This window comes from Rhinolophus sinicus, chromosome 2 (genome assembly GCF_057876585.1).
Source record: "Rhinolophus sinicus isolate RSI-liver-muscle chromosome 2, RSI-T2T, whole genome shotgun sequence".
NCBI classification, from domain to species: Eukaryota; Metazoa; Chordata; class Mammalia; order Chiroptera; family Rhinolophidae; genus Rhinolophus; species Rhinolophus sinicus.
The window spans coordinates 25453744-25467033 of NC_142502.1; the positions used below are offsets into that span (position 1 = coordinate 25453744).

Consider the following 13290-nt stretch of genomic DNA (forward strand, 5'->3'; position numbering starts at 1 on the left):
GTCTTTAAGACAGTGATAATTGTAGAAACTTCTCATTAAGGTTTACTTTCCATCATTACAGCCAGTTGTTTAAATGAAAGACAACAAGAATTCTTTCACAGTACATGTAATTAAAGCTCTCATGGAGGCTGTTAACTTGCATTGGAGTAAAAAGGAAGATGAAAAATTGCAGTATAGAAAAGTTGCTAGGTATACTAATTTGATGTTTCCTTGTGATGCTTTTCTCTGAAGTGGTTTTCTAAGGGATGAAACTAGCGGAAGGTGAGTCCTGAAAGATTCTCTAGGCAACAATGGAAATTTTCTGCAGTGTAGCATGGAAGAGTCCATCCTGCGTTACAGACAGATTTAAGAATATACCAAAAAGTATCCCCAGAAGTTCATTTTTGTCACAGCTTCTCGGGGAAATCATGTTTCAGAGACTGGTTCTGATGACCTAGTTGTTTTGTTGAGGCAAGTCGGGGAATAGTGCTGGATTTACAGAATTGTGTTTCATTTGGCTTTGACTATATTTGAATAAACCTGAATGTCCATGGCACATCTGCTAAGTTAGAGGATAGAGCTGTATTCTGAAGAAGATTAATATTTTGGAGAATTGGCAATATAATTATTTCAGAAATTAGTATCCATTTGCCTCTTTTGGTGTAGTTTAATGACCAGAAGTCCAAAAAATTAAATTTTTACAGAGCGCATTATGCATAATGTTGCTCAATGTATGTTCCTCTGAGGAGAAATTGATGTTTGTTTGAGTTGGTTGAGTTGACAATCTGAAAGTGAAAGGTATCTTCTTATTCAGTTATAGAAAAGTTGAAAAGATCTATCTCCTTTTTTATTTTAAGAATTTATGTATTAACAGACTGCTGTTTATGCCAGGTATGAAGGATGGGAAGACAAATATGTGATTCTATTTCTTGGCTTAAAGACTAGTAATGGAGAAGCAAACATTCTAAGTCTGTGTTGTAGATTTCCTTCAAAGGAGGAAATGGTTGATTATTGCAAAGGAGGGTGATAGTAGGAGAGACCTCATAGAGGAACTTGGCTTGAATCTTGAGCTTAAAAGGTAGGTAGGTGTACTGCAGATAACAGAAGTAGTGAAACATCCCGATCCAGAGAACTCCAGTACTCACGTGGCTAGATGGTTGGTATAGATTTGGGGAAATGAAACAAAAGCAGGAGCTAAGTTGTGGAAGACCAAAATACTTTTATCAATTTGGATTTCAAGCAGTTTTAGAAGAATGATGGTTGTGAGAACAGATCTGAGCGATGTTGTCTGAACCAGGAAGCTAGATTTGAGAAAAGTAGCACAAGGACTTATTCAGGGACCCTCTAGTTGGGTGTTGGAAGTGAGAAGAAGATATTTTCTTAAGACATAGGAGGTACAGGGGAAAGAAGCCTATTTGAGGAGATTAAGTTCTGTTCTTTAAGTGCCTGAGAGAAATCAAGTAGAAATGTGCAATGAATAGTTGCTTGTGCAGATCTAGAGAGAGAAAAATCTAGGAGCCATCATCTTACAGGTCACAGCTAAATCCATTATAAGATTACCCAGTCAGAAGAGGAAAGATTAAAAGGCCAACCTTTCAAAGATGGGGTGAGAAGTGAATGATAGCAAAAATGCCAACAGCAAATCAAATGTAAAAGGTCAAAAAGTTAAGAGGGAAATAAGAGATAAATTAGTAGGCAGTAATTATTGTTTTTTTAAGATTTTAGTAAGGGGAACAGGACTTTATTGGGGAGCAGTGTGTACTTCCAGGACTTTTTCCAAGTCAAGTTGTCCTTTCAACCTTAGTTGTGGAGGGCGCAGCTCAGCTCCAGGTCCAGTTGCCGTTGCTAGTTGCAGGGGGCACAGCCCACCACCCCTTGCGGGAGTCAAACAGGCAACCTTGTGGTTGAGAGGCTGCGCTCCAACCAACTGAGTCAACCCGGAGCTCAGCGGCAGCTCAGCTTAAGGTGCCGTGTTCAGTCTTAGTTGCAGGGGGTCCCTTGTGGGAGGCGAGGAATCGAACTGGCAACCTTGTGGTTGAGAGCCCACTGGCCCATGTGGGAATTGAACCGGCAGCCTTCAGCGTTAGGAGCACGGAGCTCTAACCACCTAAGCCACCGGGCCGGCCCCCAGTGATTAATTTTTTAATGCTTTTCACATTTTAGAAATATTTAATTTAGGCCAGACCTTCATTTTTCTATGGCATTATTTCATAATCTGGTATCATAGTTTTTACCTTAAATTGGGACATAATCATTTTAGGTAGGCATGTAGTGAGACAGTAGTTTTACCAATCAAGAAGAGCATGTTATTTTAAGAATTTAGCCATTATAAATAGTGGTAACATTTCATATGTTGCTGTTCTGGGTTATATTTAAATTTTTTAATTTCTATATTAAACACACATAGACTGATGTTTACTAGAAGTAAAATTAACAGTACATTGTTTTCTTATAAATCAATTCCCAAAGTTAATTATTTTGGCTCTTAATTAATGAGCTATTGAAATGACAACTCTGGTTTTTACGTGGATATTTAAATTTAAAAAAAATTTTGCATCTTATGTAAAGTTACTTGATTTTTCAGATAGCTAGTGTTAAGCATAGAAATGAAAACAAAAATATAATTCAGAAGAAATGAGGTTGAAAACTAGACATTCCCCTAGATTCTTTCAGAATAATTTACCAGCTGGAAGGTTTGTCCATATGAATGAAACATTCTAATAGTAGTAGTAATGATAGATAACATTTATTGAAAACATGTACTGGGCACCATTCTGTTTTAAATGTATTTATGTATTTAATGCTTATAGAATCCTTTTGAAGTGAAGCCATTAGATCACTTTTACCTATGAAAAACACTGAGGTGCAAGATTGAGCAGCTAGACCAAAGTTACAGTTACATGGCGAGTGGTGTCAGAATTGGAACACACATTTTGGGCTTCAGAGTCTGGGTTCTGCAAACCTGTATCATTTTTTTAGTAGTAACATTGATTGCATTGTTTTCTGAAATTTTCCATCTCAAAACTTGGATTTATGCCAAGATATGATAATGTTTTCAATAATAAGTACTCCAGGAGAGAGAATAAGAATAGTCTTAGAGTCTGGAATTCTGTGGAGGGGTGAGTATATGAAGAGTTGAAGCAAAAGGAAAAGTGCTGAAATAGGCACATTATCAATGGTTAATTTGATGATGTCTTCTGAGGAAAAGAAAACCCCTGGTGGAGAAGGGGGTTTAGTTTAGGGTTGGAGTTTTAGTAAATGAACCCTTTGAAACTTGATCGTTCTATGTAGAAGAGAAAAGAGGATTCACAAGGTCTTGGTTCTCCTTTTGTAACATATTTTTGGCTGTGTATTACGCATGTCTAACTTCTCTGACCCTTTATTACCTATGAAGTAATTTTTAAAAGTAGTAACAAGACTAAAATCCGGGATGTAAGAATTTGAGGATTAAGAGTTTGTATATTTAGCATCAAAATGTCACTTAGCTGCGAAGATAACATCTAAAATACACAGCGTAGCTTTCTAGCTATTGTGTGTGTTTGTTTTTTAACCCAGTTTCAGATGATTGTATTTTTAAAGTAATGGTTAGTTTAGCGTCTATCTTTGCTACTGATTTTCTCTTGGGAATCTTAGCTGCCTTTTATGGTAATCATTTAATTGCCACCTAGATTCTTGAGAAATGTATTCTGTGGATGATGGGCATAAGGGGTAGTGGACAGGACTACCTCTGTGGCCTTGGGCAAATTACTGTGCCTCAGTTTCTTCATATCTAAAGAGGGATTAGTAACAGTGTTTTTTAGGGTTTTTGGGAGGATCAGATGAGTAAATACATGGAAAGTTCTGACTCAAAGTAGTGCCTTACCCTTAGTAAGTACTATATAAACATTGCCACAATTTATTGAGTGCTTGCTTGCCACATACTGGGCTGGGCACTTTTTACAGATCATCTGTAGTTCCTCAAGTCTGTTTTTCTTAAAATGAGATAAAGTCACACTGTTTCTGTTAAGATACAAACCCATGCCTCTGACTCTCAAATCTGTTTACTTCCCACAAATTTATGGAATACTGTGTAAATAACCCAAACAGAAGAATACAAACTCTGGAGTTGGGTGTGCTGATACCCAAAGGGAGCCTGAAAATATGTAATTGGGCATTATGTTTTGAGTGGCAGACTATTTTAAAATAGTTTATTTCTGGTTTACAGTTAAACTTTCTGACATAACTGAAATTTACACTTGGTAGTTCCTGAATATATTCTTTATGGAGCCTTGCACACCTCTAGCTAGGGATCTTTCATTGTTTTGGTGAAGATAGGTTATTAGAAATTGGTAAGTGCTCTTTCATATAGTCTGTTAATTACATGTGTAACTGAATTTTTCAAGTCATGGAGGAGGGAGGGTGATCTGTATAACATGAATATGCACAAAGGTACACACAGTTTTGAAAAAGGTATTCATCACCTAATACTGGAAAAAGTTTTAGTAACTTGTGGACAGTTGATCAATACTGGTACTCTGTAGGTTATGCGGCATTGTTTACATTTATGCCTGTTGTCTCATACAGGGGCATCATCTTGCCTTATTTCCTATTTGTGTAGGTGACAGACTTAAGAGTTTGTTTGAGGTGGGTAGCAGTTACATTACAGGAGAACTTTGTCTTTTTGTTTTGTATTTTGGGATATAATACTTAGTTACCCATCCACAAAGTCAAGTGCTTTCAATTTTTCCGATTGTTTTGATTAATGGAGTAAGTTGTAATTTGGGGAATATCTCTGTTTGGATACAGTTAATGAAAAATTACGGTTGGAATGTAATAGCTACAGTACTTCAAGTTGGTGAAGAAGAAATAAGTTGCGGTATTTCTCTAGGGACTGTGCCATCATGATTTGGGGTGTGAGATTACCTGGCCCAGAAGATGGATGTGTAGTATACATTGATTTAGATTTAAATGTCGGTAGGATTTTAAAATTGTTTCTATAGGTAAGGTATAATTCACCTATTTTATTTAGTAAATGTTGATAGCATTGTAATGATGTTTTTAAGACTCTGTCACATCTTTATGACTAAGTTAAATTTGGGGGAAGATACTGGTTATTTTATCTTATTTACATGCAGTGTAATTAATAAGTAGACTTAGATTGAAATAAAATGGGAAGGCCAAAAGTAAAAAATTTGAATATTGGCAGTAATTTAGCAGTTGACATTCTCTAAAAATTTGTCTAGACTGCTCTCAATGCTTGGGTTACTAAGCAGTAAAATGTAATTTGCTTTGATAATAGAATATATTTTTGTTGAAAAGTTGAGTTTTATTGGTTTTGTTTTATTGTGTTTTACAACATTACCAATCTCATGTACCCAGTCTTGAGAAGATTTATACCATGATTTATGATGGGGGATATAGTCATCTTCCTTACAACAAAGACATTTCAGTGATGATTGTTTTTAACCTTTCTGTAGCATGATGACAGAGATGATGGTGTGGACTATTGGGCCAAAAGAGGAAGAGGTCGTGGTACTTTCCAACGTGGCAGAGGGCGCTTTAACTTCAAAAAATCAGGTAGTAGTCCAAAATGGACTCATGACAAATACCAAGGGGACGGGATTGTTGAAGATGAAGAAGAGACCATGGAAAATAATGAAGAAAAGAAGGACAGACGCAAAGAAGAAAAGGTAGATAATTTCAAGTTGTTAGTGATTCTAACAGATTTTCTTCCATAGGAACAGTGATTAAGGATCATTTGTACTCTGTACATGTTTGCTAATCTCTCTCTCTCTCTCTCTCGCTCTCTCTCTCTCTCTCTCTCTCTTGTTTTTTAGGAATAGTAAATCTGAAGTGAAATTGCAACAGAGAGCAGAACTTGCACCCACCATTTTTTTACCTGATTTTTGTTTTCAATAAGAATGTAAGCATTTTACTTAAATTTTACTGTTTGCAAGTAGTCTATAGAAATTTTGTTTTAAGTCTTCAAATATCTTGAAAGATAGTAGATTGTATGTTGAAAATTGTACTGAAATAAAGTAGAAACTTGTTACGTACCATATTTGTAACTATCAACTTTTAAAAACAATACTTTTACTGTTTTTGTTACATGCATTGTAATTCTGCTTTGTCTATAAGATATGGTCAAGTACAACTCTGTGAAAGTTCTGATTCTCTTCCCTCCCTGTTTGTTAATGTTTATTCTGAAGTAAACGTTAGCTCTACATACAAATCCTGGAACAGAAGTTGTTTATAGAGACTGCACTAATTATTTTAACTCTATACATCTGCTTAACATTTTCCTTAATTCAAACACACTACATTGTAGGGTGACTAATCTTTGAAGTGTACCACAGAAAATGTTACTTTGGTAAACTAAGCTAGTTTAACACTTCTGCAAATGTTTAAGAAGGAAAAAAAGCTTTGCCAAGAGCTAAGAAATACAAGCTATTAAAAGTTAGATTGAAAAGTATGAGAATTTTTTTTTTCTCACTGAAAGCAAGCAGTGGCCTATAAAAACAATTCTTAGGAGCCTTTACTTGTTGAGTTCAAAATTCAGTGTTCTCTTTCTATTATTTGAACATTTGAGTCATGGTCTTAGATCGCAGCTATTCTTTGAGAGGAAACTGGTTTGTAATAACTGCAAATAAAAACCCCATTTTTATCGACCGTCTTATTTTTTTAAAAAAACAAAACAGAACAAAACCTGTAATTGTGGTGTTGGTATGGAAGAGGATTATCGTGAAGAATAACTTGATACATAAAAAGATGTATCTGATTTCATCTTACATATTTATTTGAGCTTTTGGACAACTGAAATATTAGTTTGTAGTCTAACCATAAGGAAAAGTAGGTGAACACAGCATACTGTTCATTAGTAGTATTTTAAGTAACTTGATTTTCAAATGTCACCAATAAAAAGTTTTTTGATGGGAAGTTGGTTGCAGTATTGATCTAATTTGATCCTCCCCCCGTCTCAGTTGCAGTTTGTAAAATGGCTTTTTCCTTTTTTTCCCAAGGGGTCTATTTTTTAGGTAGATAATCTTTAAAATGTGAATTACTTTTGTTTATGTCGGTAGTTCTTAAAGGAATGAAAATCTGAAATAGTAAATTTCAGTGTTGTTTGTCTGCTTTATGAGCATATATAAAAGTAGTCAAATTTCATTTGTTAATTTACCAGTTGAATTAGTTGTATATGTTTGCATTAAAAAGAGATAAAACTGTTATTCTGTTAGTGTAAACTTTTAAAGAGCTTACGTGTATGACCCTTTCATCCTCACTTGATGATTTGCAATCCTTCTAGCACCTTGATTGCAGCCAGGGGCATTTGCTAAGAGCTATTGGGGGAAAAAAAATCCTCAATATGTGTGAGGTTTATGGCTCTAAGATCCTTAGTATTGCATGATTTCTTCTACTAATCCTGTCTTTCTGAAATTGTCTGTTACAGCAGAGGAAATACTATCAAAGCAAGTATGTGTTGGATTAATCAAGACATAACATTCTCCCAGTTAGAATAATTACGTGCTAAAGCAACGGATTTGATATCCAGTACAGAATTTTCATGATCATTTTATCTTATACAAATACATTTAGTTTTTATTTTTAACAGTTTTTTGGTTAAACACTGAATCTGTATGCATGACTATACATGTGCGATTTTCCTTTTCCACTTAAGACAATAGGAAAAAAGGAATTTGCTGAAAAACTGTTCAATGGAGAGTGGGAATAAAGCTACCTAAGTCCTATCAGCAGGTTATATTTTAAGTGTAAGTGCATTGCTTTAACTCAAATATATACAGAATTTGGTTACCTTTATTCTTTTAAACAAAATTGAGGAAATAGTAGTATCATAGCAGAATATAGTAGTAGGAAGAAGGGTGATTGTGGATATTATCTATATTATCTTTTTCAGAGCCACGCATATAAAAAGTAGCCTGTGTGTGTGTTTTTAAACCACAGTTTAGGTCCGCACTTCATGATGTGATAAAATTTGAGTGGTTTCTCTTGGTAAGGATATTTGTTATAAGTGCCAGAAAATAATAACTTTGATATCTGCATTAACAGATTCCTTTTGTCTAGAGAAGGAAAATAGAAATGAACCAAAGGGTATTTCCAGAACAGCTAGCTGTTTGAGAAGGCCATGACTCACTCTAGGTGTGTATACCTTTCAACAACATACAATTTTAATATAAAAATCAAAATATGTTTTTTCAGTTACAGCCTACTTTAAGGACTAATGTTCCTTCTGTCACAGTTACAATCAAGTGTTGGGAATTAAGTTATAATTTGAGAAAAACTACTACCCAATAAGAATGAATGTAGATGGCTCAACGATTCTTACTCAGTGTGATGTATAATGCAACAGGGACCCTTGTAAATTGTCATATGCCAATAAAATGTCATAAGTGGTAATAGCTGTTGTTTGCTTACCTGATTTGGAGACTGTTTCTGTGTCTTACATACAACTGATTTCTTTGGCCTATTTTTAGATTTTAGAATACCAGTTTATCTGTTAGGAAAAGTATTGGTGTGGTGTGGCGTTGTGGGGGGTTGATGAGTACTTTATAAAACTCCTCAAATCCCTGTGTACTTTTTTCTTGTTTACCCTGGGAAAATGGGAAATTTTATAGTGGATAATTCCAAGCCATTATTAGACTACAGGAATTCCAGATTTCTAGTCTAGCCCTACTGTTCCTGTGTTAATACAGGAACTTAGCCATAATATTATGATGGAGAATTAGTATTCTCTTTCTGAAAATACAGTACTCAGTTAATAACTAAAAAGGGACTTTTTTTTAATTAGTCTCTGTTCATTTTGATCTGGTGTAATTCTTACAATACCCCTCTTATAAGATATCTGAACTATAAAATAGGCCATTCTGTCAACTTTAAACAAAAGCATTTTCATCGAAATTTGTATGCTAGGAAAAATAGATTTTGACTAATACAAATGGCACATTATCTCTTTAAAAAACTTTGTTAGAGAAATAAGAACTCTATGCATGTTTAATTGCACTGGGTAATTTTAATGTTATACACCAGTTTCCTACATAAAAGTATGCTATCTTATTTATTGGAGATATTTATCTAACTTTTTAGGAATTTACATAGTTGCTTTATTTTCCGCTTTCTTTCTCTTTGGGTTTCAGCTGGAATCCCTGTGGGATATACTTATTTTCATATGGAACAATATATTCATTTCACCTTCAAAAAGAGAAGTAGAGAGACCTGCCTCAATTCATGAAGTTGCTAAATAGAGAAGGCAAATGGAGAAATAAACTATTGTCATGGGACAGTATTTGGCTAGACTTAGTCTCTGAGTAGTAGATCCTGATACATCCCCTAACAAAAATTTAGAGTACTTGCTGTTACATACGTTTAAGGTTCTCAAATAGTTGAAACTGTTATTTTTAAATATGGGTATCAAGGGTCTAATTGCTCAGTTTATTGAGGTAGATATTAAAAACTGGAAGTCTATGTTAACAAAGTTTTAAGTGAATAGGGTTTGTTATTCCTCAGTTTCTTAGAATCCAGGAATATATGGAAATTAGTGTATTCCATTGTCTAGCCTGGGAGATTGCGTAGATTTATGAGCTGGACTCTCTATTTTTGAGAAACATTCAGTAATGTAATGTTAGTGTGCATCAGTTATGAGAATGAAGTCAAAGTTGTACATTTAGTTGAGCTAGTTCTCTATATTATTATGTTACCTCATTATCTTTTAACCTTTAAAAATGGATCCCACTGGTTACAAAAGAGAATGGGCATTAGGACGGCACTTCACCACCACTGCTAGGAAAAAACCCTCAAATTATGATTTAATTATGATCTATACATAAGAAAAATGTTTTTACTATGAACATTTTAGTTATTTTACAACAGTGAACTGATTTGTAGCACCCTTAAAATGCAGAAGATAATTTTGATTCTTGCAAGTAGAAAAGGGTTGGGCAAGTAGAAAAGAGTTGGCAAATTCTTATTTCCATAAGAATTGGAATCAGATTTTTCTTAATCTCTTGGGGTTGCCCAATATCCTGATTCAATAATAATGAGCCCTCCCTTTAATAAAAGTATATGACAGTATACAACTAGGTGACTTGAAAGGATTTACACTCACAGCATGAACTGTTTGGCAATAACTTCTTGGTACTGTCATAGTAATTGCAAATTTCATGGAATGTAAAGGGCCACAAAAAAATAAAGAATACCACTCTCACCCATCAGAATAGTGGTTTACTTGCTATTGGATCTAGTCCTTGACTATGGAAGGTTATAATTTTCCTGTCTTATTTGTACTAGACAGGGAAAACTAAACTATAAAGTTACAGGGTACTTCAAAGGCTGCCATAAGAGGAATGTTAAATACACTTCGAGTTTTTTTTGAAAGAAGTTGAATATCATCACCAGTGTATGCATAAAACTATAGTTATAAAGTACATGCAATTATTTTTTATGCATACATTTGGTGATGGTACATTCAACTTGCAAAATTAAAGCGTTTCCTCCTTTTAACCCTTCCCTCCAGCCCCCACGATACTATGATAAATAATGCTCATCACTTGCACCAGCTGCTGCAGTAGTCTCTTGAGTTGGACTTTTTGGTCCTTAAATTTCATCCTTTAATTGCCATCTGTGGGATGTTTTTCAATTATAAAATTGTCATTTTTAAGGTAAAAACCCTTTGTCATCCTGCTGCCTAAACTTTAGTTAAGATGACCTACAGGAATTCTCTATGAGCTGCTTTTGCCTTGCCTTATCCCACTCCTTGTTCATTTACCTATCTTAAAATCTTACACCCTAGTAAAAAATTAGATTCCTCTTTTGTCCTCATTGAATGCAGCACATTCCTTAGACTAGCAACTCATTCCACTTATGTGTTGTCCACCAGCATAAATGTTCCGTACTTGGCATTGTTCATCATGTGTGCATACTGTAGGCATGTAATAAATGCTCCTTGAGTAAGTGAAAGCATGATGACTGCCTATGTAGACGTGTGATAGGTATAAGCCAATTGATTTAATGGCTGCTGCTAAAAACCTAGTTCAATCTAAGCTGCCTTAAAAATGATGACAGAAGAGAGTTCAGATTGCAGTGAACAGAAGAATTAGATTGCTAATCTTTTATTTTTAATACATTGGTCAAGTCACCTTTTGTGTGTAGTTTTGGAGTATCATGTTTTTAAGAGAAAACACTAAAGGGGAACCAGGAGCTGGAGGTCTGAAATGTCATGGGAATAGCGGAAAAGGTAGGTTCACTTCAGAAAAATAATGACTAAGATAGGTCCTTGATAGTAATCTCCAAGTACTTAAAGGGCTTTTACTTAGAAGAGGAAGTAGACATTCAAATCAGAACGAAAAGGGGCATTTGATAACACTTGTCTAACCTCATCATTTTAACATGATCCATAGAGAACAGAACAAGAGCCATTACATAAAAATCATAGGTACACAGACTTATAACTCAATGAGCTAATATTTGTCTACTAGGTATTTAAAAAGAAGAGTAGGCAGCTTGTGACTAGCAAGCTTCTGCTTATAGAAGTATGGAGAATCTGGAATCCCTGTCAGGAATGCTGTACTACCTGAAGCTGAACTTTTTGCTAGTTCTCTGGATTACGTATTATTGAAGGTTAAGAGCTACAGTTTAAGGTACTTGCTTTATTACATTAGATGTCACCAACCGAGACTAGCAGTGATACCTCTTTAAAAATTTCATTCATATCACAACATTGAAAAAATGTAGTAGTAATGCAGCTTTTCATTTTGACTTACGCCATAGTCCTTAAGACATACGCCAAATCTTTGGGTGACAATTTGCTATTAACTGTGTATGACAGAGTAAATTATTTGGAATTTTTATGAAGTAGAGTTTTTCATTCCTGTTACTTTCGACCATGACAAACTTGACAAGTATGACTTATTGCTAAAAAGGAAAACGATTGAATGGAAACATCAGGAAGTACTGATATACTGTCTGGATAGTCCAGAAGACTAGCAGGATAGCCTTTAACTATTTCTCCTGTGTCTCTTGTTAAATGATTGACAAGAGTCAAGGGATACCTACTTGTGAGCATATAATTGTATCAGAAAACATAACAGAATCTGTCAAGTCTGGGATCTTCTAAAAATAATGCTTTATGCTTTTAGAGGTCTAGCTAGAGTAGAATATTTTTGTTAAAAATAGCAAGTAGTTACATAAAATCTTCGGATTCAAACCCTAATCATAACCTAGACTTGCTTTTATATAAATTATTTAAAGGTTCAAATTAAAATTCTGCTTTTAGACTATAAACATTTAACTTTGTAATTTTAATATTCATCACTATAGTGATTTTATAGATAAATAGGTAGTAGGGGTCCACTGTTTTCCATTACTTAGTCATTTTTATTGTCGCTAGAAATTTTCAGGAGAATCTAATTCAAAATATTTTAATATCAAGGAAAATCTTGGTCTTAATTAGTATCAAAAATTTTTTGAATAAATAGTTGTAAAGTTTTAATGAAACTTTAATAAGAGGTGTGTAATCTTAAATAGCACGAGTCTGTTTTTTGAAGTGTATTGTGTTACTGATACATTGAGAGGCTTCAAGCGTAGGCAGAACAAGGAAAAAGGCACTAAGTATTTTTCCTTTTGAAATATAAAACTTAAATGAACTTTCTGGGCATGGATGTCCCAATCTGGAGATCACCCTTTCATGAGACTCATGGTTAAGGTCGAAGAGACTATTGTGTATTTTGATAGTTTGTTATATTGTATTTTGCCCCATTATTTAACATACAGTAATTTGAGTTCACCCAATCACCTAAAACAGGCTTACTTCACTAGGCTAATGAAGTTCTACTTGCAGTTGGCAAGATTAAGTACACGTCTTTCTAGCCTTTGTCTAAGTCAGCCTTTATCCTCTCCATTAATTCACTGAAAAAGTATGCCTGGTACTGGGTGTCAAGATGGATAAAAATTCTTGGTCTTAGAGATCCAGAACATAGTATGATGATTATAATGTTTTAGAATGTCTTGGAAAAATACACCTACATAACAAATCAAATACCTATGGACAGCATTTGCTATTCAACTAGGTGACAAATATTTTCTCATGAACCCACCAAATATAAGTGGATGGGGGCAAACCATCAATCTGCCTGGTAATGATTTCTGTGCCAATTGAAGGAAGAATTGGGGTACCATCTGATAGATGAGAAAAAGAGAATCAAATTAGCCAGCTGAAACTTGGGTTTATTTTTTCCCTCTCCAATAGTGAGTGCAAGGTACCCACAGTAAGGATTGGAGAGACGTTTTAGGGACAGGACTCCACATGAAGGAAAAAGTACGAAA

General features: G+C 34.6%; 1 protein-coding gene across 4 annotated transcripts in view; it reads left to right on the forward strand.

The window, feature by feature from the left end:
- Positions 1-8370, forward strand: part of BCLAF1 (BCL2 associated transcription factor 1) — a 29314-nt gene extending 20944 nt beyond the window's left edge. For all 4 annotated transcript variants that reach the window (XM_019732721.3, XM_019732723.3, XM_019732722.3 and 1 more), the window contains 2 exons: positions 5436-5648; positions 5796-8370. In XM_019732721.3, the coding sequence (XP_019588280.2) occupies positions 5436-5648; positions 5796-5801 (219 nt within the window). In that variant the 3' untranslated portion in view covers positions 5802-8370. The remainder of the gene's footprint in view (positions 1-5435; positions 5649-5795) is intronic.
- The last annotated feature ends 4920 nt before the right edge of the window (positions 8371-13290 follow it).